Raw genomic sequence first — 25,883 nt, 5'->3', positions numbered from 1 at the left:
TCAGGCCATTCTCCTGCCTCAGCCTCCCGAGTAGCTGGGACTACAGGCACCCGCCACCACGCCCGGCTAATTTTTTGTATTTTTAGTAGAGACAGGGTTTCACCGTGTTAGCCAGGATGGTCTCGATCTCCTGACCTTATGATCCGCCCGCCTCGGCCTCCCAAAGTGCTGGGATTACAGGCATGAGCCACAGCGCCCGGCCTCCAGTAATCTTTTAGAAGGAAACAAAGCTAAGACATCTGTGCCACTATATCAGCACAATTTTCAAATTCTAGTTCTTATCCGATTTTGTAAAATGTGACACTGGCCTGCTTCCAATCCAAAATCAACACTACCTATTTTCTGGGATTATGTGACCATAAATGAAACTACAGGCAAAACTGGTTTCTTTTTGTTTTTTTTTGCTTTTGATTGAGACGGAGTCTCACTCTGTAGCCCAGGCTGGAATGCAGTGGCATGATCTTGGCTCATTGCAACCTCCACCTCCCAGGTCCCGGTTCAAGCAATTCTGCCGCAGCCTCCCGAGTAGCTGGAATTACAGGCACGCACCACCATGCCCAGCCAATATTTTTGTATTTTTAGTAGAGACAGGGTTTCACCATGTTGACCAGGCTGGTCTTGAACTCCTGACCTCGTGATCTGCCTGCCTTGGCCTCCCAAAGTGCTGGGATTACAGGCGTGAGCCACCGTGCCTGGCCAAAACGTGTTCTTTACTTCAGTATTAAACATGAATAAAATTGTTGATTTGGGACTGTAACCCACTTAATATTTTCCATTTCATCTTTCTACAGTTTCTTGATGATCTTCCATTTGGAGAAAAGAAAAAAGTCAAATCCTTGATAGGAAACTGGTAACTCTAAAGCTGACCCAGATGGATTGCATTTACATGCAGTGCTTCCGTAAACTGTCCCTGTGAAGTAGGACTACCAATATCACATAAAAACAACAGTAGCATAATGGCCCTTTTTAAAGAAATAACCAACATACAGTTATGAATACCTATAGTGTAAAAGAGCTTCATTTTTTAGTTGAATAAGTCATATCTCTTGTATTCAGTAGGATTTACATTCTAATGGGGGAGGAATATGCATCTAGAGAAAACTAACATAAGATATATCCAAAATATATGTCATTAGTGGTCTAGATATCAAATGCTAGCTCACGCCTGTAATCCCAGCACTTTGGGAGGACAAGGCAGTTGGATCACCTGAGGTCAAGAGTTCGAGACCAGCCTGGCCAATATGGTGAAATCCCATCTCTACAAAAAAAAAAAAAAATTAGCCAGGCATGGTGGCGCACACCTGTAGTCCCAGCTACCCTGGAAGCTAAGGTGGGAGAATCACTTGAACCTGGGAGGTGGAGGCAGAGGTTGCAGTGAGCTGAGATTGTACCACTGCACTCCAGCTTGGGCCACAGAGACCCTGTCTTAAAAAAGAAAAAAAAATGGTGTTGATTTAGATCAACATTGGCTGGGGTCGTCAGGAAATGGTAAAGGAAAGAACAGATCCTTGAAGGATAGGCAGGATTCTGAGGAGTAAAGAGGAAGGGAAGAATATTATAGGTGTAACCAAAAGCACAGAAGGAACCTAGAAAACTGATTCCTGGGCCGTTGACAATAGGTATCACAAACTTCATTCTTAATCATGCACGTAATTGAATTGACCAAAGCTAGGCAATTGGCATCAAAACTAAAACTGGAGTCTTTCAGAATTCCAACTCCAGGCTCTGACAGTGTGTATTAACTTTGAAGCAAAGTATTTGTTTGGGAGACAAGAGGGAGAGGTTTAGGATAGTAGGTTGGCACTTTATTCGAGGTACTTCCACGAGTATTTAAGGATTTTTGAATCGTTTTCTATGCGCAGTGACCTGCAACTGCTTAGGTGTGGTTTCAAGGTGGTTTCTACTGCACTTAAATTTTACACTGCACAATTATTGAACACAAGAAAATACTGACATTGCAGATTAGGAGCAAGTCCTACTGCTCAAAGGCCAAAGCGCTCTTGCCTTTGCTCAGAGCTGCTCTGTGAGATGGGTGGGCCTCTCAGTCTAGGTACTGACTGTGCCCAGACTGGCTATCGACGAGAATTGACTCTCTGCAGCCACCGTCTCCGTCCTAAAGTCCCATCCAATCAGGGTTCCGCGGGAAGAGGCGGGGCTGAGAGGCGCGCACTGTGCTTGCTTTTTGCAGTACCTGCTGCGGCTGCTTTCGGCATGGAGGAAATTTATGCGAAGTTTGTGTCTCAGAAAATCAGCAAAACCCGCTGGCGACCGCTGCCTCCGGGAAGTTTACAGACCGCGGAGACGTTCGCTACAGGATCTTGGGACAATGAGGTATCGCCGCTGATAGGGACGAGCCCCTACCTCCTCCCTCTCTCCGGTTGAGCTGACCCCTGGCCTCCCGCGCGCCAACTCCCACCTTCTGGTTCTTCTCGCACTTTTAGGTCCCCCGGACCCCTGTCTCAGGCGCGGTTGCTCCGTAGCTCAGAGCCGGTGATGGCATGCCTGAGCCTCGTATCTCGTTGTGTTTTAAACTCACCATACCATTTGAGATGTTTTGGAGCAACATTTCCGGACGGGAGCACAACTTTTATTTTCCGAGAGTTGACGTTTATGTCATCTCAAGACAAAACTTTCTGTTTTACAGGAAAATTATATTTCACTGTGGTCTATTGGAGATTTTGGAAACTTGGACTCTGATGGAGGGTTTGAAGGAGACCATCAGTTATTGTGTGATATCAGACACCATGGTGATGTAATGGATTTACAGGTAAATCTGTGTAGCATCCAAAAGCTAACTTTGAAAGTCCTGAGTAATACATTTAAACAAGCAGAGCATCGTAAAAGTTGTCTGGTGTCACCCCTCGTTTACAGAAAACTGACTGCTCTGTAAGTTATGATTTGCCCAACATCATTTAGCCATTTAGTGGCAGAAAAAGGACTGGGAAAGGGGATGTAGATTTAATCATACTTTTTTATTAATTGACTGTCGACTATGTGCTAAATACCGTTTGGGGAGCTTTACAAAAATTAATTATTGTTGCATGCCAGTGAATCAAGTATCGTTACTTTGTTTTACTTTGTTTTTCTCAATGAGAAAATTGAGACTAATATATCTTGAGCATGTACTATGTGACAGATACTGTGCAGGGGGATAACATCATTTTGTTTTTTGAATTCTCATAACAACTCCCTAAGTAGAGATTAGTGCTCCCGTTTTAAAGATTTACCACGATTTAGTGAACTTAACTTGGCCAAAGTCTCAAAACCAGTAATGAGTGGTGGGGATGAAATTGAGTTTTCTTTTTTTTCTTTTTTTTTTTAAGATGGAGTCTTGCTCTGTCACCCAGGCTGGAGTACAGTGGCATGATCTGAGCTCACTACAACCTCCGCTTCCCGGATTCAAGCGATTCTCCTGCCTCAGCCTCCCGGGTAGCTGGGACTACAGGCGCAAGCCACCATACCCGGCTAATTTTTTGTATTTTTAATAGAGACGGGGTTTCACCATATTAACCAGGATGGTCTCTATTTCCTGACCTGGTGATTTGCCTGCCTCGGCCTCCCAAAGTGCTGGGATTACAGGAGTGAGCCATGGCGCCCGGCCGAAATTAAGTTTTCAAATCCTGGTGTGGAGAGCCCCTGCATTTTCCATAGAAAGCTACCTAGCCCTGGTGCGCGCTTGTAATCCCAGCTACTCGGGAGTCTGAGGCAGGAGAATCGCTTGAACCCGGGCGCAGAGGTTGCAGTGAGCCGAGAGTGCGCCAGCTTGGGCAACAAGAGCGAAACTCTGTCTCAAAAAATAAATAAATAAATAAATAAATAAAATAAAAAAGAAAGCTATCTAGCTCTAGGAAAGATACATTTTTTTTTTTTTTTGGAGACGAAGTCTCATACTGTCACCCGAGCTGGAGTGCAGTGGCGAGAGCTCAGCTTACTGCAACTTCTGCCTCCTGGGTTCAAGCAATTCTCCTGCCTCAGCCTCCCGAGTAGCTGGGACAACAGGCACATGCCACCATGCCTGGCTAATTTTTGTATTTTTAGTAGAGATGGAGTTTCACCATGTTGGCCAGGCTGGTCGTGAACTCATGACCTCGTGGTCCACCCGGCTTGGCCTCCCAAAGTGCTGGGATTACAGGTGTGAGCCACCATGCCCAGATGATATTTTCCTTTCCTTTTTTTTTTTTTTTTTCTTTTTTATGACGAGTCTTGCTCTGTCACCCAGGCTGGAGTGCAGTGGCTCGATCTCGGCTCACTGCAACCCCACCTCGTGGGTTCAAGTGATTCTTCTGCCTCAGCCTCCTGAGTAGCTGGGAGTACAGGCACATGCCACCACGCCCAGCTAATTTTTGTATTTTTAGTAGAGATGAGGTTTCAACGTATTGGCCAGGCTGGTCTCGAACTCCTGACCTCGTGATCCGCCTGCCTCAGCCTCCCAAAGTGCTGGGATTACAGGCGTCAGCCACTGTGCCTGGCTTTTCTTTTTTAAAATTTTTATTCTTTTTTTGAAACTGAGTCTTGCTCTGTCAACTAGGCTGGAATGCAGGGGCTCAATCTTGGCTCACTGCAACCTCCACTTCCCTACAACCCCAACTCATTTTTGTAGAGACGAGTCCTCGCCATCTTGCGCAGGCTGGTCTTGAACTCCTGAGCTCAAGTGATCCGTCCACCTAGGCCTCCCAAAATGCTGGGATTACAGGCGTGAGCCACTGCACCCAGCCAGGAATAATATTTTCCTAAGGTTTTATTGTGTTGGTCCCAAATTAAATCAATTGTGGGTGAATGTGTCTAGGAAAAAATATTGTTTATTCATGAAAATACTTTGTATGGCAGTTTGGCCTTTCAGCTTCATTAACACATTTTATTTCCTTAGCATTCATAGGCTCTTTGCTTTTTAAAATTGTTATAAGATTTGCTACTAATTGAGTTAAATAAACAAATGGACTTCCTCCCTGCTAATATTTCTGAATCTTTAACAAGCAGAAATTTTCTCTTTAGTTTTTTGACCAGGAAAGAATTGTCGCTGCTTCATCAACAGGATGTGTAACAGTTTTCCTTCACCATCCAAATAACCAGGTAAAGAACTTTAGTTTGAAAAGTGATTTTTTTTTTTTTTTGAGACGGAGTTTTGCTCTTGTTGCCCGCGCACTGGAGTGCAGTGGCGCAATCTTGGCTCACCGCAGCCAAGGCTCCACCTTCTGAGTTCAAGTGATTCTCCTGCCTCAGCCTCCCAAGTAGCTGGGATTACAGGCACGTGCCACCACGCCCGGCTAATTTTATATTTTTAGTAGAGATGGGGTTTCTCCATGTTGGTCAGGCTGATCTCACCTGACCTCAGGTGATTAACCCTCTTCGGCCTCCCAAAGTGCTGGGATTACAGGTGTGAGCCACCACGCCCAGCCAAAGGTAACCTTTTCTAATAGACATGCCTAGTTAATATAAGTCCCAGTTCATGTTAAGGGTTTTTTTGAGTCATTTAGAAAAAGCTATAGAGGTTAATATTTTATTTATTTTATTTTATTTTATTTATTATTTTTTTTTTTTTGAGACAGAGTCTCTCTCTGTCACCCAGGCTGGAGTGCAGTGGTGCGATCTCTGCTCACTGCAACCTGCATCTCTCTGGTTCAAGCAGTTCTCACACCTCAGCCTTCCAAGTAGCTGGGATTACAGGCGCGTGCCACCACACCTAGCAAATTTTTGTATTTTTAGTAGAGACGGGATTTTGCCATATTGGCCAGGCTGGTCTCGATCTCCTGATCTCAGATGATCTGCCTGCCTTGGCCTCACAAAGTGCTAGGATTACAGGCATGAGCGACAGCCGTGGGCCAGATATGTATATTTTAGATGTAGGTTAATTCCCATAAGAATACAAAGAGTTGCTTTTGAACATCCAACTGCTTGATCCCTAAAAGTCATTACTGTAGTTTGAGATAAATGTGGGGCATTATTAAACAATATTCCTTTTGTATCTAATTCAGTGTATATAGAACTTTGATGGCAGTAGTTTCTAGATTTCATTATTCTAAAGGAAAAAGGAGAGGTTTATTCTTGTAGAAGGGTGTGAGTCAGAATTTAAAGATACTCTTGTTGGGAAGAAGTGCTAATTCCTTAGTACTTTGCTTTAATAGTATCTTCATTTCTGATGCCTAGACTCTGTCAGTCAACCAGCAGTGGACTACAGCTCACTACCACACAGGCCCTGGCAGTCCTTCCTATAGCAGTGCACCATGTACAGGTGTTGTGTGCAACAACCCAGAAATCGTTACAGTTGGAGAGGATGGTCGAATAAATCTCTTCAGAGCTGATCACAAGGAAGCTGTAAGAACCATAGGTAAGAAAAATCCCAGCCTGGCCAACATGGCGAAACCTAGTCTCTTCTAAAAATACAAAAGTTAGGCTGGGTGTGGTGGCTTACCCCGGCAATTGCAGCACTTTGGGAGGCCGAGGCAGGTGGATCACCTGAGGTCGGGAGTCCGAGACCAGCCTGACCAACATGGAGAAACACCGTCTCTACTAAAACTACAGAATTTGCTGGGCATGGTGGCACATGCCTGTAATCCCAGCTACTTGGGAGGCTGAGGCAGGAGAATCACTTGAACCTGGGAGGCGGAGGTTGCAGTGAGCAGAGATCGCACCATTGCACTCCAGCCTGGGCAACAAGAGTGAAACTCTGTTTAAAAAAAAAAAAGAAAAGTTAGCCAGGCGTGGTGGCGCATACCTGTAATCCCAGCTACTCAGGAGGCTGAGGCAGGAGAATCGCTTGAACCTGAGAGGCGGAGGTTGTGGTGAGCTATGATGGCACTCTGCAGTCCCACCTGGGCGACAGAGGGAGACCCTGTTTCAAAAAAAGAAAAATCATTGTATTCCTTTCATCCATCAGAGTAATTGAGCACTTACCATATACTAAGTAAATACTGCCAGGCACGGTGGCTCATGCCTGTTACCCCAGCACTTTGGGAGGGTGAGTCAGGCGGATCACGAGGTCAAGAGATCGAGATCATCCTGGCCAACGTGGTGAAAATCCGTCTCTACTGAAAATAACAAAAATTAGCTGGGTGAGGTGGTGTGCATCTGTAGTCCCAGCTACTCGGGAGGCTGAGGCAGGAGAATCGCTTAAACCCGGGGGGCAGAGTTTGCAGTGAGCCAAGATTACACCACTGCACGCTAGCCTTGTGACAGAGAGAGACTTCATCTAAAAAAAAAAAGTAAACACAATGTTAAGTGATTGAGGGATATAAAAATATGTGGCCGGGTACAGTGGCTGACGCCTATAATCCCAGCACCTTAGGAGGCAAAGGCGAGCAGATCATTTGAGGCCAAGAGTTTGAGACCAGCCTGGCCAATATTGCAAAACCCCATCTCTACTAAAAATACAAAAATTAGCTGGGCATGGTGGCACAGGCCTGTAATCCCAGCTGCTTGGGAGGCTGAGGCATGAGAATCGCTTGAACCTGAGAGACTGAGAGGCTGCAGTGAGCCGAGATCATGCCACCGCACTCCAGCCTGGGTGACAGAGCAAGACTCTGTCTCAAAAAAATATAAAATATATGTACACATGTGCACACTCAACGCAAGGCAGGATCCCTTTGTCAAGACAGTATGTTGATGAGACCAGTATGAATGACTGACTAGAGGAAACAGAAACCTTTTTTTTTTTTTTGGTGAGAGGGCATTATCAGATAAAACATCTGGAAGCAGGTAGTAATTAATAGTTTTTCTAGGTTCTAGACCATAAGTAATAATAAAAGATGGCGTGCTAGACAAAGGGAATAGGCCAGAGGCAGGATAAAGACATTCAGAGAATGACAAAAAGTATAGTTTGACCCGACTTTAGATATTTATTTAGGAGAGATGAAAGATGAAGCAAGAGAGGAGTAAGCTGGGGCTAGATTGCAAAGAGTCTGTAATGCAAAATCACAGAAGTTACATCTTTTAGGTGGAAAACTAAGTGTATTGGTTCTGAACTATGCTTCAGCCAGACTTCTCTGAGGAAATTTTTTAACTGTCGACCACTCTAGACCTTTTAAATCAGAATCTCTAGGAATTGAGCCCATGAATCCATTTTGTGTGTGTGTGTTTTGTTTGTTTGTTTGTTTAGATGGAGTCACGCTCTGTCACCAGGCTGGAGTGCAGTGGCACAACCTTAGCTCACTGCAACCTCCACCTCCCGGGTTCACGCGATTCTCCAGCCTCAGCCTCCCGAGGAGCTGGGACTACAGGCGCATGCCACCACACCCACCTAATTTTTGTATTTTTAGTAGAGACGGGCTTTCAACATGTTGGCCAGGATGGTCTTGATTTCTTGACTTTGTCATTCGCCTGCCTCGGCCTCCCAAAGTGCTGGGATTACAGGCGTGAGCCATTGTACCTGGCCTTTTGTGTTGTTTATTATGATTTTCATTTCTGAGTTAAGTTGCATTACTTTTTTTTTTTTTTTTTGTTTGAGACAGGGTCTTGCTCTGTCACCCAGGCTGGAGTGCAGTGGCATGATCCCAGCTCATTGCAACCTCTGCCTCCCAGGTTCAAGCGATCCTCCCACCTCAGCCTTCCAGGGATGTGGGACTACAGATGCACACCACCATGCCCAGCTAATTTTTGTAGAAACGAGGTTTCACCATGTTGCCCAGGCTGATGTCAAACTCCTGGGCTCAAGTGGTCTGCCCACCTCGGCCTCCTGAAGTGCTGAGATTACAGACATGACCCACTGCACTGGGCGACATTACTTATTTGTTAATTAATGACCATTGCCTGGTGGCAGTGTAGAGGAGTGGCACAAACTAAAGTCCATGAAGTATATGTTAAATTATGAGGCATAAGTTCTAAACACTAGGAAATCAACAAAAAGGACCATTATGACAATAAGGAGTGACTTCATGGAGAGGGCGAGAGTTGATGAGGGTGAAAATGAGTAGATTTGGGATGAGTCTGCAGAATAATACAAGGTTAGAATGAGCTCTGTAGGAAGCACTGGAGTTTGGCTCAGTAGAATGGAAGTTCTAGGTCAGGGACTAGTGGGAAGTAAGATTGGGTTTAGAGGAGCTTGAACAACTCTCTCAGAAATGCAGGGTAACAATCTTAAGAGTTAAAAAGAAATGTATGAAAACTCAGCCTTCCGTTTAGAAAACAGTTCAAGGCTGGGCCTGGTGGCTCATGCCTGTAATCCTAGCACTTTGGGAGGCTGAGTGAGGCGGATCACCTGAGCTCAGGAGTTCGAGACCAGCCTGGCCAACATGGTGAAACTCCGTCTCTACTAAAAATACAAAAATTAGCCAGGCATGGTGGCATGTACCTGTAATCCCAGGTACTAGAGAGGCCGAGGCAAGAGAATCGCTTGAACCTGGGAGGCGGAGGTTGTAGTGAGCCCAGAGTACGCCACTGCCCTCTAGCCTGGGTGACAGAGCAAGATCCATCTCAAAAAACAAAAAGAAAAAACAGTAGGCCAGGCGTGGTGGCTCACGCCTGTAATCCCAGCATTTTGGGAGGCCAAGGCTGGTGGATCACCTGAGGTCGAGAGTTCGAGACCAGCCTGACCAACATGGAGAAACCCAGTCTCTACTAAACATACAAAATTAGCTGGGTGTGGTGGCACATTTCTGTAATCCCAGCTACTTGGGAGGCTGAGGCAGGAGAATAGCTTGAATCCGAGAGGTGGAGATTGCGGTGAGCCGAGATCGCGCCATTGCAGTCCAGCCTGGGCAACGAGCAAAAAAAAAAAGAAAGAAACAGAAAACAGTTCAGATGTCCTGTGAGTAAATATTTTTCCCATCCAAAGAGAATCCATTTAAACATATACATTAACCATGCATTTTTCTATAGAAATTTAAATTATAAGTTACTGGAAATTGTAATATATCAATCCATGAAAGGAGTGTGATTTAAGATTTTCTTGGAAAAAAAAGGGGACTCATTAACACATACTACCATTTTTTAAATTTTTAGACAATGCAGATAGTAGTACACTCCATGCTGTAACCTTTCTTCGAACTCCTGAGATTCTTACTGTAAATTCAATTGGACAGTTGAAAATATGGGATTTCAGACAACAAGGAAATGAGCCTTCTCAGATATTGTCACTGTAAGTGTTGATTTGTAATTTCAGTAATGTAATCCACAAATTAATGTGTTAGGTTGTTTATAGCTACTGGCTTTAAGCCATATTGAATTTTAATTGCATTTTAAGAGGGAGATCCCTGATTAAAATTTGGTAGAGCAAGCATAACTTGACGGGGTTGATACTACTATGCTTCATTTAGTAATTATTTGTTATAGTGATTCAGAGCCTTTACTCTTTGAAGTTTGTATTATTTCATGGAGAACTTATTTCTGCTCTTTCAATGATTGTTTAATGGATAAAATATACTCCAGATGTAATGATTGGGGGAAAAATATAATTCCAAATATTTTTTCTGAGCAGAAATCCCCCTTTGTAGGTGTACAACGTTCTCTCATAAGAAAATAGAATGTGTCACACTGAAAAAATAGTTACATAAACTAAGCATTAAATAAGATGATAAATAATATTTAGTATATAATTGATGTATGAGTTTTTAAATAATTTAACAAGTGGAAATGTGATTTGTACATCTTACCATCGGATTGTCTTTCATTCCATGTCTCCAAATTGAAGTGAAAATGAATAATTGTGGCCTTGAATTATTTCAAAATTGTACTATTTAGAAATATATCTAATTTAGTTCATTTTTTTTGGTATCATTAAGATTCAGCCAGGCTGGGAGTGGTTGCTCATGCTTGTAATCCCAGCACTTTGGGAGGCCGAGGCAGGCAGATCACTTGAGGTCAGGAGTTCAATACCAGCCTGGCCAACACGGTGAAACCCCGTCTCTACTAAAAATACAAAAACTAGCCAGGCATGGTGGCACGTGCCTATAGACCCAGCTACTCAGGAGGCTGAGGCAGGAGAATCACTTGAACCTGGGAGCCAGAGTTTGCAGGAGAATCACTTGAACCTGGGAGGCAGAGTTTGCAGGAGAATCACTTGAACCTGGGAGCCAGAGTTTGCAGGAGAATCACTTGAACCTGGGAGCCAGAGTTTGCAGGAGAATCACTTGAACCTGGGAGGCAGAGTTTGCAGGAGAATCACTTGAACCTGGGAGGCAGAGTTTGCAGGAGAATCACTTGAACCTGGGAGGCAGAGTTTGCAGGAGAATCACTTGAACCTGGGAGCCAGAGTTTGCAGGAGAATCACTTGAACCTGGGAGCCAGAGTTTGCAGGAGAATCACTTGAACCTGGGAGGCAGAGTTTGCAGTGAGCCAAGATCATGCCATTGCACTCCAGCCTGGGCAACAAGAACAAAACTCTGTCTCAAATAAAAAAAAGATTCAGCCAGTAGCTCCAGCCACTAAGTTGTCACTTAGTTACCATATAAAACATGTTTCTTGGCTGAGCATGGTGACTCATGCCTGTAATCCCAACATTTTGGAAGGATTATCTGCGGTGAGAAGTTTGAGACCAGCTAGGGCAACACAGTGAGACCCCATCTCTACCAAAATTTCTTAAAATAGCCTGGCACGGTAGCATGTGCCTGTAGTCCTAGCTACTTGGGAGGCTGAGGCAAAAGGCTCTTTTGAGCCCAGCTTGCAGCAAGCTGTAGATAGGCCATTGCACTGTAGCCTGGGTGACAAGACAAGACCCTGTCTCTCTTTTTTTTTTTTTTTTTCTTTGAGACAGAGTCTTACTCTGTCACCCAGGCTGGAGTGCAGTGGCATGATCTTGGCTCACTGCAACTTCTGCCTACCGGGTTCAAGCGATTCTCATGCCTCAGCCTCCCAAGTAGCTGGAACTACAGGCATGTGCCACCATGCCTGGCTAGTTTTTGTATTTTTAGTAGAGATGGGGTTTCGCCATTTTGGCCTGGTTGGTCTTGAACCTCAAGTCATCCACCTGCCTTGGCCTCCCAAAGTGCTGGGATTACAGGTGTGAGCCACTGAGTCTGGTCTCTTAAAAAATAAACAAAAAAAAACAGGCTGGGCACAGTTACCAGTCATCCCAGCACTCTGGGAGGCCAGGGTGGCTAGATCACTGGAGCCTGGGAGTTTGAGACCAACCTGGGCAACATGGAGAAACCCCATCTCTACAAAAATACAAAAAGTTAACCAGGCATGATGGTACACACATGTACTCCCAGCAACTCAGGAGGCTGAGGTGGGAGGATACCTGAGCCCAGGGAGTTTGAGCCTACAGTAAGCAATGATTGCAGCGCTGCATTCCAGCCTGGGTAAGTGAGGCCTTGTCTCAAAACAAACAAAAAACGTGTTTCCTATGTTACACAAAGATAAATTATACTTTATTTGATTTTGACGTCATTGTTATCTCCCACAAAAGGACTGGTGACCGAGTGCCACTCCACTGTGTTGATAGACATCCCAACCAACAGCATGTTGTAGCTACTGGTGGCCAAGATGGAATGTTGAGTATTTGGGATGTTAGACAAGGTACTATGCCTGTATCTCTGCTGAAGGCTCATGAAGCTGAAAGTAAGTATTGTGAAGATACAGAAAGTTTATATTGGGTGAGTTATATGACATATAATAAGCACCTTTCCATAATGATACATGTGGATCATTTTACATCATAGCTTTTAATGACTGAATTGTGTAAATTTAAATAGTTATTTAATTTCTTTTTACTCGACATTTAAGTTCTTTAACATTTGTTTTTGTTTTTTTGGAGACAGAGCTTCACCCTTGTTGCCCAGACTGGAGTGCAATGGCGCTATCTTGGCCCACCGCAACCTCTGCCTCCTGGGTTCAAGCGATTCTCCTGCCTCAGCCTCCCGAGTAGCTGGGATTACAGGCATGCACCACCACACCTGGCTAATTTTATATTTTTAGTAGAGACTGGGTTTCTCCATGTTGGTCAGGCTGGTCTTGAACTCCTGACCTGAGGTGATCCGCCCAGCTCGGCCTCCCAAAGTGCTGGGATTACAGGCATGAGCCGCCATGCCTGGCTTTTTTTTTTTTTTTTTTTTTTTTTAAGAGACAGGGTCTGGCTCTGTCGCCCAGGCTGGAGTGCAGTGGTGCAGTCACGGCTCACTGCAGCCTTGACTTCCAGGGCTCAGGTGATCCTCCGGCATCAGCCTCCCAAGTAGATAGGACTATAGGTGTGTGTCACCATGCCTAGCTGATTTTTTGTTGTTGTTTGTTTGTTTTTTTGTAGATATGGGGTTTCACTTTATTGCCCAGGCTGGTCTCAAACTCCTGGGCTCAAGTGATTCTCAGGAAGTGCTGAGATTACAGGTATGAGTTATGAGCCACCACATCAACCACAGGTTTAATTCTTACATCCAAAACTGTAGTTAGAATCCTTAGATATTTATCTCTGTGTGTGTGTTTTTTTTTTTTTTTTTTTTTTTTTTTTGAGACAGGGTCTCTCTCTGTTGCCTAGGCCAGAGTGCAGTAGTGGTGTGATCATAGCTCATTGCAGCCTTGAACTCCTGGACTTACACGATTCTCCCAAAGTGCTGGGCATAGCCATTATGCCCATGCCCAGCCTTATGTACTTATTTTCTTAGGATAATTTTTTAGAAGTAGAATTGCTAGGCCAAACATTTTGCATAGCGCATTGACAGATTTTTCTACACAAAAATAATACCAGTTTAAGCCAGGCACATTGGCACATGCCTGTAGTTCCAGGCTCCTCCTACTCAGGAGCCTGAGGCAGGAAGATTGCTTGAGCCTGAGAGTTTGAGGCCAGCTTAGGCAACATAACCTCTTTAAAAAGTTAATAATACTAGTTTAATCCAGGTGAGTGGCATGCACCAGCTTCTTAGGAGGCCGAGGCAGGAGGATTGCTTGAGTCCAGGAATTCAAGGCTGTAGTGCATTATGATTGCACCTATGCACTCCAGCCTGGACAATATAGTGAGACCCCACTCCCTGAAAAAAGGTGATAAAAATCATACCATTTTATATGCCATAGTGAAGTGTGCAAGAATGCCCTTTTCCCATGCAAATGCAGGCTCTTTGTCATATTTGTTAATAAATGTTGTGCTCCTCAATTTATTGTTGCATCACATCATTTTTTTTAACATGAACAATAGATTTATAAGCTTTTTTTTTTCTTTTGATTCTGGTGGAGATGATTTAGCCGGACAGAAATTTTTCATTTTCTCACTCTGTCTTTGATATCATGCCAGAATGGATTATCCTTTTTTTTTTTTTTTTTTTTGAGACAGAGTCTTGCTCTGTCGCCCAGGCTGGAGTGCAGTGGCACAATCGCAGTTCACTGAAACCTCTGCCTCCTGGGTTCAAGCCATTCTTCTGCCTCAGCCTCCCTAGTAGCTGGGACTAAAGGCATGTGCCACCATGCCTAGCTAATTTTTGTATTTTTAGTAGGAATGGGGTTTCACCATGTTGGCCAGGCTGGTCTCAAACTCCTGACCTCAGGTTATCTGCCTGCCTTGGCATCCCAAAGTGCTGGGATTACAGGTGTGAGCCACTGCGCCCGGCCCTATATATTTTTTTTTAAATGGGGTCTCTCTCACCCAGGTTGGAATGCAGTGGCATGATCACAGCCCACTGCAGCCTCAGCCTTGCCTCCCTGGCTCAATCAGTCCTCCCACCTCAGCCTCCCGAGTAGCTGAGGCTACAGGCACGCACCCCCACTACACCCGGCTAATTTTTTATTTTTTGTAGAGACAGGGTCTCAATATGTTGCCCAGGCTGGAGTGCAGTGGCATGGTACCTCACTTAAGCCTCAACCTCCTGGGGTCAAGTGATCCTCTTGCCTTGCCCTTCTGAGTAGCTGGGACTACAGGTATATGCCACTACACCTAGCTAATTTTTTTTATTATTAGATTTCTATAGAAATTATGATTCCATAAAAGATTTTGAGGAAATGATGGCCGGGGGCGGTGGCTTATGCTTGTAATCCCAGCACTTTGGGAGGCCGAGGCAGGTGGATCACCTGAGGTCAGGAGTTCGAGACCAGCCTGACCAACATGGAGAAAGCCCGTCGCTACTAAAAATACAAAATTAGCCGGGCGTGGTGGCACATGCCTGTAATCCCAGCTACTAGGGAGGCAGAGGCAGGACAGTCACTTGAACCTGGGAGGCAGAGGTTGTGGTGAGCCAAGATCGCACCATTGCACTCCAGCCTGGGCAACAAGAGTGAAACTCCGTCTCAAAAAAAAAAAAAAAAAAACAGATTTTGAGGAAATGAGGAAGACTGGTATCTTTCAGAATTGAAAGTGATTTTGGAATATATAGAATTTCTTTGGGGCTGGGCACGGTAGTTCATGCCTGTAATTTTAGCACTTTGGGAGTCCAAGGCAAACAGATCTCTTGAGCCCAGTTGTTTGAGACCAGCCTGGGCAACATGGAGAAACCCCATGTCTGTTAAAAATACAAAAGTTAGCCAGGTATGGTGATACATACCTGTAGTCCTAGCTACTCAGGAGGCTGAGATAGGCGGATTGCTTAAGCCTTGGAGGTCAAGGCTGCAGTGAGCCATGACCATGCCATTCTGCACTCCAGCCTGGGCGCCAGAGCAAGACCCTATTTCAAAAAGAGAGAGAGAATTTCTTTGAGTTGAATTATATAGAAGTTTGTCACTGACCTATGTTCCTAAAGTATGAAGCATACATATGTGGGCTAAGAAATAGTTTCTCTTGATAAATAATCAACAAATAAAAAATAAAAAGCTCTCCATCTGAAACTGGATCCAAATTCTTGGAACATTTCCAAATTTTGGTTTGTTAGAAGTCAGTTGCTATTTCTGTGATAAAGACCAGAAGTATTCAGAATCTTGGCATTAACCAATATTGGATATTGCCTCTTAGAAATTCATTTTTATATTTCATTAGGATCTTTCTCAGTTTTTCCAATAATATAATCTTCATATATTAATGACACAGGAATTGAAAAATAAGACAACTTACCAATTAAAAAAAAAACTTTTCCGTAAAAGACAGTCATTCCTAGCTGGGCACACACCTGTAATTCCAGCACTTTTAGGAGGCTGAGGCAGGAGGATTGCTTGACGCCAGGAGTAGAAGACCAAGGTAGACAACATAGCAAAACCCTGTCTCTATTTAAAAAAATAAAAATAAAATCAAATAAGCTTTTTCATAAAGTAATAGGGTTAAATGTTTTAGCAATGATTTTCTTTTCTTTTTTTTGAGACGTAGTTTTGCTCTTTTTGCCCAGGCTGGAGTGCAGTGATGCAATCTCAGCTCACTGCAACCTTGCCTCCCGGGTTCAAGCAATTCTCCTACCTCACCCTCCCAAGTAGCTGGGATTACAGGCACCTGCCACCACGCCGGGCTAATTTTTTGTATTTTTGGTAGAGATGGGGTTTCACCATGTTGGTTAGCTGGTCTTGAACTCCAGATCTCAGGTGATCCACTCACCTCGGCCTCCCAAAGTGGTAGGATTACAGGCATGAGCCACTGCGCCTGGACATTTTTTTTTTTTCCTTGAGACAGAGTCTCGCTCTTGTTGCCCAGACTGGAGTGCAATGGTGTGATGTTGGCTCACTGCAACCTCTGCCTCCCGGGTTCAAGCGATTCTCCTGCCTCAGCCTCCTGAGTAGCTGGGATTATAGGCACCCACCACCATGCCTGGCTAATTTTTAGTATTTTTAGTAGAGACGGAGTTTCACCATGTTGGCCAGGCTGGTCTTGAACTCCTGACCTCAAGTGATCCACCCGCCTTGGCCTCCCAAAGTGTTAGGATTACAAGCATGAGCCACTGTGCCTGGCTACTATTTTCATTTATTTCCTTGCCCAGTACGCAAATTTAGTTGGCTTCTTTTTCCTTTCTTTTTTTTTTTTTTTTTTTTTTCTCAGACAGTGTCTCACTTTGTCGCCCAGGCTGGAGTGCAGTGGTGCGAGCTCGGCTCACTGCAACCTCCGCCTCCCAGGTTCAAGTGATTTTCCTGTCTCAGCCTCCTAAGTAGCTGGGACTACAAGCATGCGCCACCACGCCTGGCTAACTTTTGTATTTTTAGTAGAGATGGTGTTTCACCATGTTGCCCAGGCTGGTCCTGACCTCAGGTGATCCACCCGCCTTAGCCTCCTAAAGTGTTCTTTTTCCTTTCTATGTGTTATAGCCATTGGAAAGTTACATTATGTCTTTTCTTTAATTCTGAAGCCTTTAATTTTTATGACAGACTTGAGGCTCGAAGGTATGTGATGGAGGATAATGGAAGATGATGCCTAGAGATGGGGGTTTAATGTTATTTGTTCAGTGAATCTGCACAGGAATGAGCTTATTGATTCTTGTCTCTTAGTGTGGGAAGTTCACTTTCACCCATCCAACCCAGAACATCTTTTTACCTGCTCTGAAGATGGATCCCTCTGGCACTGGGATGCTTCCACAGATGTACCTGAAAAGTCGTCACTCTTTCACCAAGGTAAAACTTTTTAATGAATACTGTTATGTGTACTTTTTTTTTTTTTTTAAGACAGAGTCTCACTCTATCACCCAGGCTGGAATGCAGTGGCACCATCTCAGCTCACTGCAACCTCCGCCTCCTGGGTTCAAGCAATTCTCGTGCCTCAGCCTCCCGAGTAGCCGGGACTACTAGTCATGCACCACCGTGCCCGGCTAATTTTTTTGTATTTTTAGTGGAGATGGGGTTTCACCATGTTGGCCAGGCTGGTCTCGAACTCCTGACCTCAAATGATCCGCCTGCCTTAGCCTCCCAAAGTGCTGAGATTACAGGAGTGAGCCACCACACCTGGCCTTTTTTTTGAGACAGAGTCTTACTCAGTCACCCAGAATGGAGTGTAGTGGTGCAGTCTCAGCTCACTGCAACCTCTGCCTCTCAGGTTCAAGCTTTTCTTGTGCCTTAGCTTCCCTAGTAGCTGGGATTACAGGTGTGTGCCACCACAACTGGCTAATTTTTTTGTATTTTTAGTAGAGATGGGGTTTTGCTATGTTGGCCAGGCTGGTCTCAAACTCCTGGCCTCAAGTGATCTGACCACCTCAACCTCCCCAAAGTGCTGGGATTACAGGCATGAGCCACTGTGCCCAGCCTGTTATGTGTAATTTTATCATACTTTTATTTTGTTTTGTTTTGTTTGAGACAGCATCTCACTCTGACATGCAGGCTGGACTGCAGTGGCATGATCACAGCTCGCTACATCCTCGCCGTCCTGGGCTTAAGTGGTCCTCCTGCCCCAGCCTCCCAAATAGCTAAGACCAGAGATGCTTGCAACCACAACCAGCTAATTTTTTTTTTTTTTAATTTTTTTGTAGAGATGAGCTCTCACTATGCTGCCCAGGCTGCTCTCAAACTCCTGAGCTCAAGCAATCCTCCTGCCTGGGCCTCCCGAGGTATTGCAATTATAAGCATGAGCTGGCTGTACCCAGCCATTTTAAACTTTTAAATACCGAATTAGACATCCTCGTATTTTTTACTTAATGGCAAAACATTTTTATTCTCTTGCCTCAGAGTAAATTTGAGTATCACAGGGCTTGAAATCTGACTGTCAAGTTACTTACTACTGTATGGATGATGGCTAGAAATGCTGTAAGCTGGCTCACTTGAGACAGCCAAGGTTCTCCTTTGTGAGTGCCATTAACCTGGACCCTCATGCCATAGCATAGACACTGGCAAATCTTTCATATTGCATTGCCAAGTTTGTGTGAATGGCAAGAAAAAAGTTGATATTTGATGTAACTGAGGGTACTGGTTTCTTCTCAAGTTAAATGGCCTGTTCTCAGGCCGGGTGTGGTGGCTCACGCCTGTAATCCCAGCACTTTGGGAGGCCAAGGCAGGTGGATCACCTGAGTTTGGGAGTTCGAGACCAGCCTGACCAACATGGAGAAACCCCGTCTCTACTAAAAATACAGAATTAGCCGGGTGTGGTGGCTCATGCCTGTAATCCTAGCTATTCAGGAGGCTGAGGCAGGAGAATTGCTTTTACCCAGGAGACAGAGGTTTCAGTGAGCCGAGATCGCACCATTGCACTCCAGCCTGGATAGCAAGAGCGAAACTCCGTCTCAAAAAAAAAAAAAAAGGGCATGCTTCCTCATTACAGTCAGTTGTAGGTTATGGTCAGCCAAAGACCATGCACTTGTAATCGGCGTTTATGTGTTTTTGCATTTTCCAAGTTTCCTGTTTTTGAGGGTTTGTCTGTGGTTCCAAAGTTCTTTTGCTTATTCATTTATTCAGAAATATTTACTGAATGCCTACCATGTGGTAGGCATTCTTCTAGGTGTTAGGACATGTAACAGTGAGCAGAACGAAATGTCGAAACGCATAGAGCAAATATTCTAGTAGACAGTTAAAAAATAGATAATGTATCAGTAAGAGTCCAATTAGAATGTCAGAAACTACCTTAGATGTAGAAGGAATTGGTCTCACATGTGTTAGAAGGGCTGGGAAAACAAAAGGTAATAGGAGGGGTGCTGGGAGAACAAATAGGAAGAAAAGGGAACACCCAGAAATAGTAATTGTTAGTACCCCTGCTACTTCACTGTTGAAAATGCTGTAAAAGTTTGTTCTGAATTAGGAGAAAAGGCGCTCCCTCAACCAGGCTGAAACTACCACCAGTGTTGTTGCCAGAAACCTGGAGCAGGAAGGAGCTGCTTCTCCCCTCCGCCTTCCAGTCACCCACCATTAATACCTGCTATTGGCAAGGCCCATCTGGATGGCAGATGGCAAAGCAGCCTGGAAAGTGGAGTTTACCAACTTCCACCTCCTACAGTATATAGTGGAGCACAGCAAAGTGGAAAAGGAGGCCGGGCGCGGTGGCTCACACCTGTAATCCCAGCAATTTGGGAGGCCGAGGTGGGCAGATGACCTGAGGCCAGGAGTTCAAGACCAGCCTGGTCCAACATGGTGAAACCCTGTGTCTACTAAAAATACAAAAATTAGCCAAACTTGGTGGTGGGTGCCTGTAATCCCAGCTACTCTGGAGGCTGAGGCAGGAGAATTGCTTGAACCCGGGAGTTGGAGGTTGCAGTGAGCCAAGGTCACGCCACTGCACTCCAGCCTGGGCAACAGAGCAAGACTCCCATCTCAAAAAAAAAAGAAAAGAAAAAGGAAAATAACATGGCCAAATACACTGCTAATTACCATGAAGAAGAATACAGCAGAGTAGGAGGATAAAGAATAAAGACAGGGGTGAGGGGAGCTACTCTAGTGAGAGTCAGAAGAGGCCACTTGGCAGAAGGAACATTTGAGCAGAGACTTAAGAGAAGTGAAGGCATAAGTGACATGAAAGCATTCCAGGCAGAGGAAACAGCAAATGCTGAGGGCCTGAGACAGGCAGAGAACTGCAAGGACACCACGGTTGGAGCTCAGGCAGCAGGGTACAGTGGTGGGAGATAAGGACTGGTGGCTGAGGAGCCCTGGGACTTTGTAGCCCATGATAAGGACTTTAGACTTATGGGAGGGGGAGGAGAAAAGTGGAAAACAGGGAGATGAGGAAGGAGTCTTATCACAGTGGCTTGAATAATGTGTTAATCTTTACAGCGTCCAAGAGCAATGTAAAATGTAGGGGCAGTAAAAGATAAACAGAAAAACTAAGGGGAAAAAAATTCTAAAACTTCTCCAGAAAAATTCTGGAGCGGAGAGCATGTGTGGAGCATGCATGCATGTCCATGCTATAACTTCATCTACAGAGAAACAAACAGTTTCATCTAAGGATTAACTAAGTATGTACTTCGTTTTTACTTCCTTCCTCCCCTAACTGCACAGTCTTGAACTTGCAAGTTTACTTTTAAGGAACCTTGGTTAGACTGGAAATAAAACTTTATTCTGTGTCTACTATTGCAAGGCACAGTATTAGACACTGTGAAAAAGTAAAACATATAAAATATGCATCCTGCTCTTAAGACATATTTAGTCATGGACAGAGGCATGGATAGTTCAATTAGGATATAAGGATTGTTATAAAGTAGTAAATTAATGGTACATACAAGTGCTGAGGGTTCAAGGAAAGAGAAAAACATGAAGTAGACGTTGTCTTCAAAGTTTTCTTAGAGAAGGAAGTTCAGCCATATTTTAAAGGATCAGCAAGATTTTAAATGTACTAATCTTTAAGCTTCAAGACATAGGGACTTGGCACAGAGCACTTAGCACAGAGCCTGGCACATAGTAGGTACTCAGTCATTTGTTGAGTGAATTAAATTTGTACTTATTTGATATGACAGCAAGTTGAGAGGAAAGTAAGTTGCGAATAGTGACTAAAATTGAAATATACTGCCTCTGCCTCACTTTATTCTATAGTAAGTACAGTGCGCTGTTAGAGATAAAACCTTATAATCTAGTAGTGTTCTAATCTGCTTGTAAGAACATTTATCTAAAAAGCATAAGAATGAAAGATTTGAGGTAAGGCGATTATATTTTAAGAAATATAGTAACAAATATATATTTAGAAATATATTTCTAGAAATGTTCATCTAGAAATATGTCTAGAAATTCTTTCTCATGATCATTTTATTTTGTTATTACCCAAGAGTTTATATTTCCATGTATTACCTACATTTTTGGTTTCTTTTTTTTCTTTCCTTATTCAACTTGTATGCTGGCCGTTTTGCTACCTTTCTGAGACTTTCCATTAAAAGATGAACAGAAAGTCAGTTGAAATCACCTGCTTTTCCTGAAGACTTCAAGTTTGGTATCCATATTATCCCATGGAAATTTGAATATTTAATATCACTGAATAAGCCTTTGGTCCAAAGTGGTGATGTATAATAATGGAATTATTAGCCTATTATTCTGAGAATTAAACACATTGATATCATCACCTTTCTAAATATCAGTAGAAGTTTGAATGTTTACTAATATAAAAATCACCTTGAAAGATTTCTTCCTTTTCTTTTTTTCTCCCAGGAGGAAGAAGCAGTACTTTTTTGTCTCATAGCATTAGTAACCAAGCTAATGTTCACCAGTCTGTCATTAGCTCCTGGCTCAGCACTGATCCTGCAAAAGACCGAATTGAAATCACAAGCTTACTTCCCAGTAGGTCTCTGTCTGTGAACAGTTTGGATGTTTTAGGTCCTTGTCTTGTTTGTGGAACCGATGCAGAAGCAATTTATGTTACTAGACATCTTTTTTCATAGAAGTACTATAATTATAAGATTTCAGATAGAACATACAATTAGCCTTTTGAAATCCAACTTCTGTGCAAAATTTTATTATCAGAAAATACGAGATTTGCAGGGGAAACATCAGTAAACTACCATTAATGTCAATGCCCAGTTTTGACTTTTGTTAGCCTGACACTCCCAAACAGTTGTAGAATCCGATAGATGACTGATGGCAAAAGATTGTGAACATGTGGAAGAAAATCAGTGGGATTCTGGTGCTGATGAATAGGTTGCCTTCAGAGTATTATTGACAGACAGCTTGTGGAACTAATTCTTTATTTTTGATGTTGTGGGAATTAACACATCAATGGTGGTTATGGGAACTACCAATGGGTTCCTACAATTTTTATCAGTAGTATGTGGCATATACGCCTTCCTAGTGGCAGTTGCCAATGTTAATGATTATTCTTTTTATTGCAAGTATTTCCTATGATCCTTCCACACTTTATTTCCTTAATAATAATAAACTTTTTCAGAAAGAATTGAGTAGAGCAAAAATGACAAAGATGTGTAGCTGTGTTCAATTTTTTTTTTTTTTTTTTTTGAGGCAGAGTCTTGCTCTGCTGGAGTGCGGTGGTGCAATCTCGGCTCACTGCAACCTCCACCTCCCAGGTTCAAGCAATTCTCCTGCCTCAGTCTCCTGAGTAGCTGGAACTACAGGTGTGTGCCACCACGCCCAGCTAATTTTTGTATTTTTAGTAGAGACAGAGTTTCACCATGTTGGCCAGGATGGTCTCGATCTCTTGACCTCATGATCCACCCGCCTCGACCTCCCAAAGTGCTGTGATTACAGGTGTGAGCCACTGCACCTGGCCTGAAATTTTTTTAACGTGAAAATGTTTTGAGAAGTTCCTTTTTCAGAATAGGTTTTTGAGCAGAACTCTTTCAGCTTGTTAGACCCAACTTTGCTTTTGTTTAGCTTCACAGCATAGCTGAAAGTTGCCAAACTGGACATTGTGCAATAAAGTAGAATTCTATATTGATAAGCAAACTATTTCCAAACTAAAAATGTGATAGATAAAAGTGTGATTAATCAAGTGATATGATCAGAGTAAAGAATTTTGCCATTTTGATCCTTTTACTTTGTTTTAGCCACCTATGGTGTTACCAACCATCTTTATCCTTGTCTGCAGGGATAATAATGAACTAATGTAGTGTTTTAAGATAATTTAATGATACTATCTTTCCAAACTTTGTTAGATTTTAAATGTATTATTGACCTGAGACCTTAATGACAAATCACTGCTATTAGACAATTGAAGTGTTCATTTACTTTGTAATTCCAATAATCATAGTTATGGAATTATGGTAAGGTTTTGCTTTTCTGTCCTAATAAATATATATATTTTTTGAGATGGAGTTTTGCTCTTGTTGCTGAGGCTGGAGTGAAATGGCATGATCTCAGCTCACTGCAACCTCCGTCTCTTAGGTTCAAGCAATTCTCCTGCCTCAGCCTCCCGAGTAGCTGGGATTACAGGTGCTCACCACCACACCCAGCTAATTTTTGTATTTTTAGTAGAGATGGGGTTTCACTGTGTTGGCCAGGCTGGTATTGAACTGACCTCGTGATCCACCTGCCTCAGCCTCCCAAAATGCTGGGATTACAGGCTTGAGCCACCGCTCCCGGCTGATTTTTGTATTAGTAGAGACGACAGGGTTTCACCATGTTGGCCAGGGCTGGTCTCGAACTCCTGACCACAGGTAATCAGCCCGCCTCGGCCTCCCAAAGTGCTGGGATTACAGGCGTGAGCCACTTAGTATTTGTAACCATAAGAGAAAGTATATTTTAACAGCATTACATTTCATGCCAATTGACAAGTTTTGCCAATTTTAATAAGAAACTAAGCTTTATGTAATATAACACCGTAATTTATGAATTTGTTCATTGTCACTGTCTTTATTCATGAAACTGTCAAATAGAGTGTCTTTCAAGGGTTGCAGGATCTTAGAGATAGAAAGTACCTTGGTGATCATCTCCAGCCTAAATTTCATCATCCCTTCTATGGTATTCCCAACAAATTATCATCCAACCTATACTTAAAAACATATGGTGGCCAGGCATGGTGGCTCACGCCTGTAATGCTAGCACTTTGGGAGGCCGAGGTGGGTGAAGCACCTGAGGTCAAGAGTTCGAGATCAGCCTGGCCAACATGGCGAAACCCCGTCTCCACTAAAAATGCAAAAAAAAATTAACCAGGCATGGTGGCAGGCATCTATAATCCCAGCTACTTGGGAGGCTGAGGCAGGAGAATTGCTCAAACCCGGGAGGCAGAGGTTGCAGTGACCCAAGATCGTGCCACTTCACTCCAGCCTGGGCAAAAGAGCAAAACGCCATCTCAAAAAATATACATATATAAGGAGATAAAGTTTCCCATTTTCCAATACAGTTTCACATTTGAACAGCCCTAATTGATACAACTTTATGGCAGGGTTTTAGTGTGTGAGTGGGATCCAAAACACTCAATCCTGTAAAAGGGTACAGTCCTATTGTATGTTAACACACTGATGATGTGAGCCTGTGAGATGAGCCAGTCACCAGTTGTTATGTTCGAATCTGCTTTGTGTTGGGATGCTTTAATGTAGGGTTTCACTAAATAAATGAATTTTCATATACTGAACTGAAATTTGCTTCTATCTGTCTTATCTTGGGAGCCACACACACAAAATTCCTCTCATCACATATTCAAATATTCAAAATTGATTATTATAGTCTCTCCAGTGAAGGTTTCCTTCTCTTTCTTTCCATTTTTGGCTAAATCCTTCTTATCCTTCAAGACTCCTAGGTGTCATTTTCTCCAGACAGCTTTTACTGGCCTCCAGCAATCCGGACTAAATTGCACTCTGCTTCAAAAGCCCATTGTGCAGAACTTAAATTGTGCGCAAAGCAGTGTGTTAAGGAGCCTGTCTCCCCCTACTGGGCCACAAGATCAAGAACAGCGCCCATGTCTTCGTGTAACAGTGTTTAACAGTATCTGAACCATAGTAAGCAATGAGTCACTGTTAATTGACCTTGTTTTCACAATCTTGTTTTCCCTTTAAAAATTACTCCTCTTTGTCAAAGGCCTTTTTTTTTTTTTTTTTTTTTTTTTTTTTTTGAGACTTTAAGTCTCGCTCTGTCGCCCAGGCAGGAGTGCAATGGCATGATCTCAGCTCACTGCAACCTCCGCCTCCCAGGTTCAAGCAATTCTCCTGTTTCAGCCTCCCGAGTAGCAGGGATTACAGGTGTGCGCCCAGCTAATTTTTTGTATTTTTAGTAGAGACAGGGTTTCACCATGTTGGCCAGGCTGGTCTTGAACTCCTGACCTCAAGTGATCCACCCTCCTCCACCTCCAGAAGTGCTGGGATTATAGGCATGAGCCATCGTGCTCGGCCAGAGGCCTTTTAAGTGTGACTTCCAAGATAAACACTTTTTCATATATTGTCTACCTTGGTGATTATGACAGAAATCTTGCCATCCTGTTAATAGGAATGATATTCCTTCGTAATGCTGTGTCAGCTTTCTGAAGTGTTCACATGTGATACTCCTAAGCCACACTTCCTATATTCGGAAGTTAATACAAATGGTTTTTAATCCTTAATATGGGCCTTTCTTGTTCTAAGAAAAATTTCATTTCAGTATAGGAAAGGACTAACTATTTTCTTTGAATCTTTTGTAGAAGCTATTATTTTCTCCATAATTAGCCCAGCATGCTCTCTCCACTTTCATCCCATTGATTAAGAAAGATGTTTGAGACAGGATTTCACTCTGTCACCCAGGCTGGAGTGCAGTGGTGTGATCCCCAGCTCACTACAGCCTCGATATCCTGGGCCCAAGTGATCCTTCCA

General features: G+C 43.4%; 1 protein-coding gene across 2 annotated transcripts; it reads left to right on the top strand.

Annotated features, from left to right (window-relative positions):
* The first annotated feature begins 2,135 nt into the window (after positions 1 to 2,135).
* NUP43 (nucleoporin 43) lies at positions 2,136 to 24,682 on the top strand. Of its 2 annotated transcripts, none has more exons than XM_003811518.4 (8): positions 2,136 to 2,331; positions 2,645 to 2,767; positions 4,993 to 5,070; positions 6,145 to 6,325; positions 9,934 to 10,069; positions 12,338 to 12,489; positions 17,245 to 17,367; positions 21,802 to 24,682. In XM_003811518.4, exons 1-8 carry the CDS (start codon positions 2,212 to 2,214, stop codon positions 22,029 to 22,031), a joined length of 1,143 nt encoding a protein of 380 aa, XP_003811566.1. In that variant the 5' UTR covers positions 2,136 to 2,211; the 3' UTR covers positions 22,032 to 24,682. The 2 variants fall into 2 exon arrangements, with proteins under 2 accessions (XP_003811566.1, XP_034818956.1); XM_034963065.3 differs by lacking the exon at positions 21,802 to 24,682 and adding an exon at positions 21,519 to 21,785 and having other exon boundaries at positions 2,137 to 2,331.
* Positions 24,683 to 25,883: the final 1,201 nt, after the last annotated feature.

The sequence above is a fragment of the Pan paniscus genome, chromosome 5, assembly GCF_029289425.2.
Source record: "Pan paniscus chromosome 5, NHGRI_mPanPan1-v2.0_pri, whole genome shotgun sequence".
Lineage (NCBI taxonomy): Eukaryota > Metazoa > Chordata > Mammalia > Primates > Hominidae > Pan > Pan paniscus.
Note: the sequence above shows the minus strand (reverse complement) of the source record. Positions and strands in the feature narration are given on the sequence as shown.

Bases quoted from the DNA above. Each gene is read 5' to 3' on its own strand.
- NUP43 (XM_003811518.4), top strand. From the start codon at position 2,212: ATGGAGGAAATTTATGCGAAGTTTGTGTCTCAGAAAATCAGCAAAACC. The intron at 2,768-4,992 runs GTAAATCTGTGT...TTTTCTCTTTAG, and splicing joins GTGATGTAATGGATTTACAG to TTTTTTGACCAGGAAAGAAT. The intron at 10,070-12,337 runs GTAAGTGTTGAT...CTCCCACAAAAG, and splicing joins CCTTCTCAGATATTGTCACT to GACTGGTGACCGAGTGCCAC.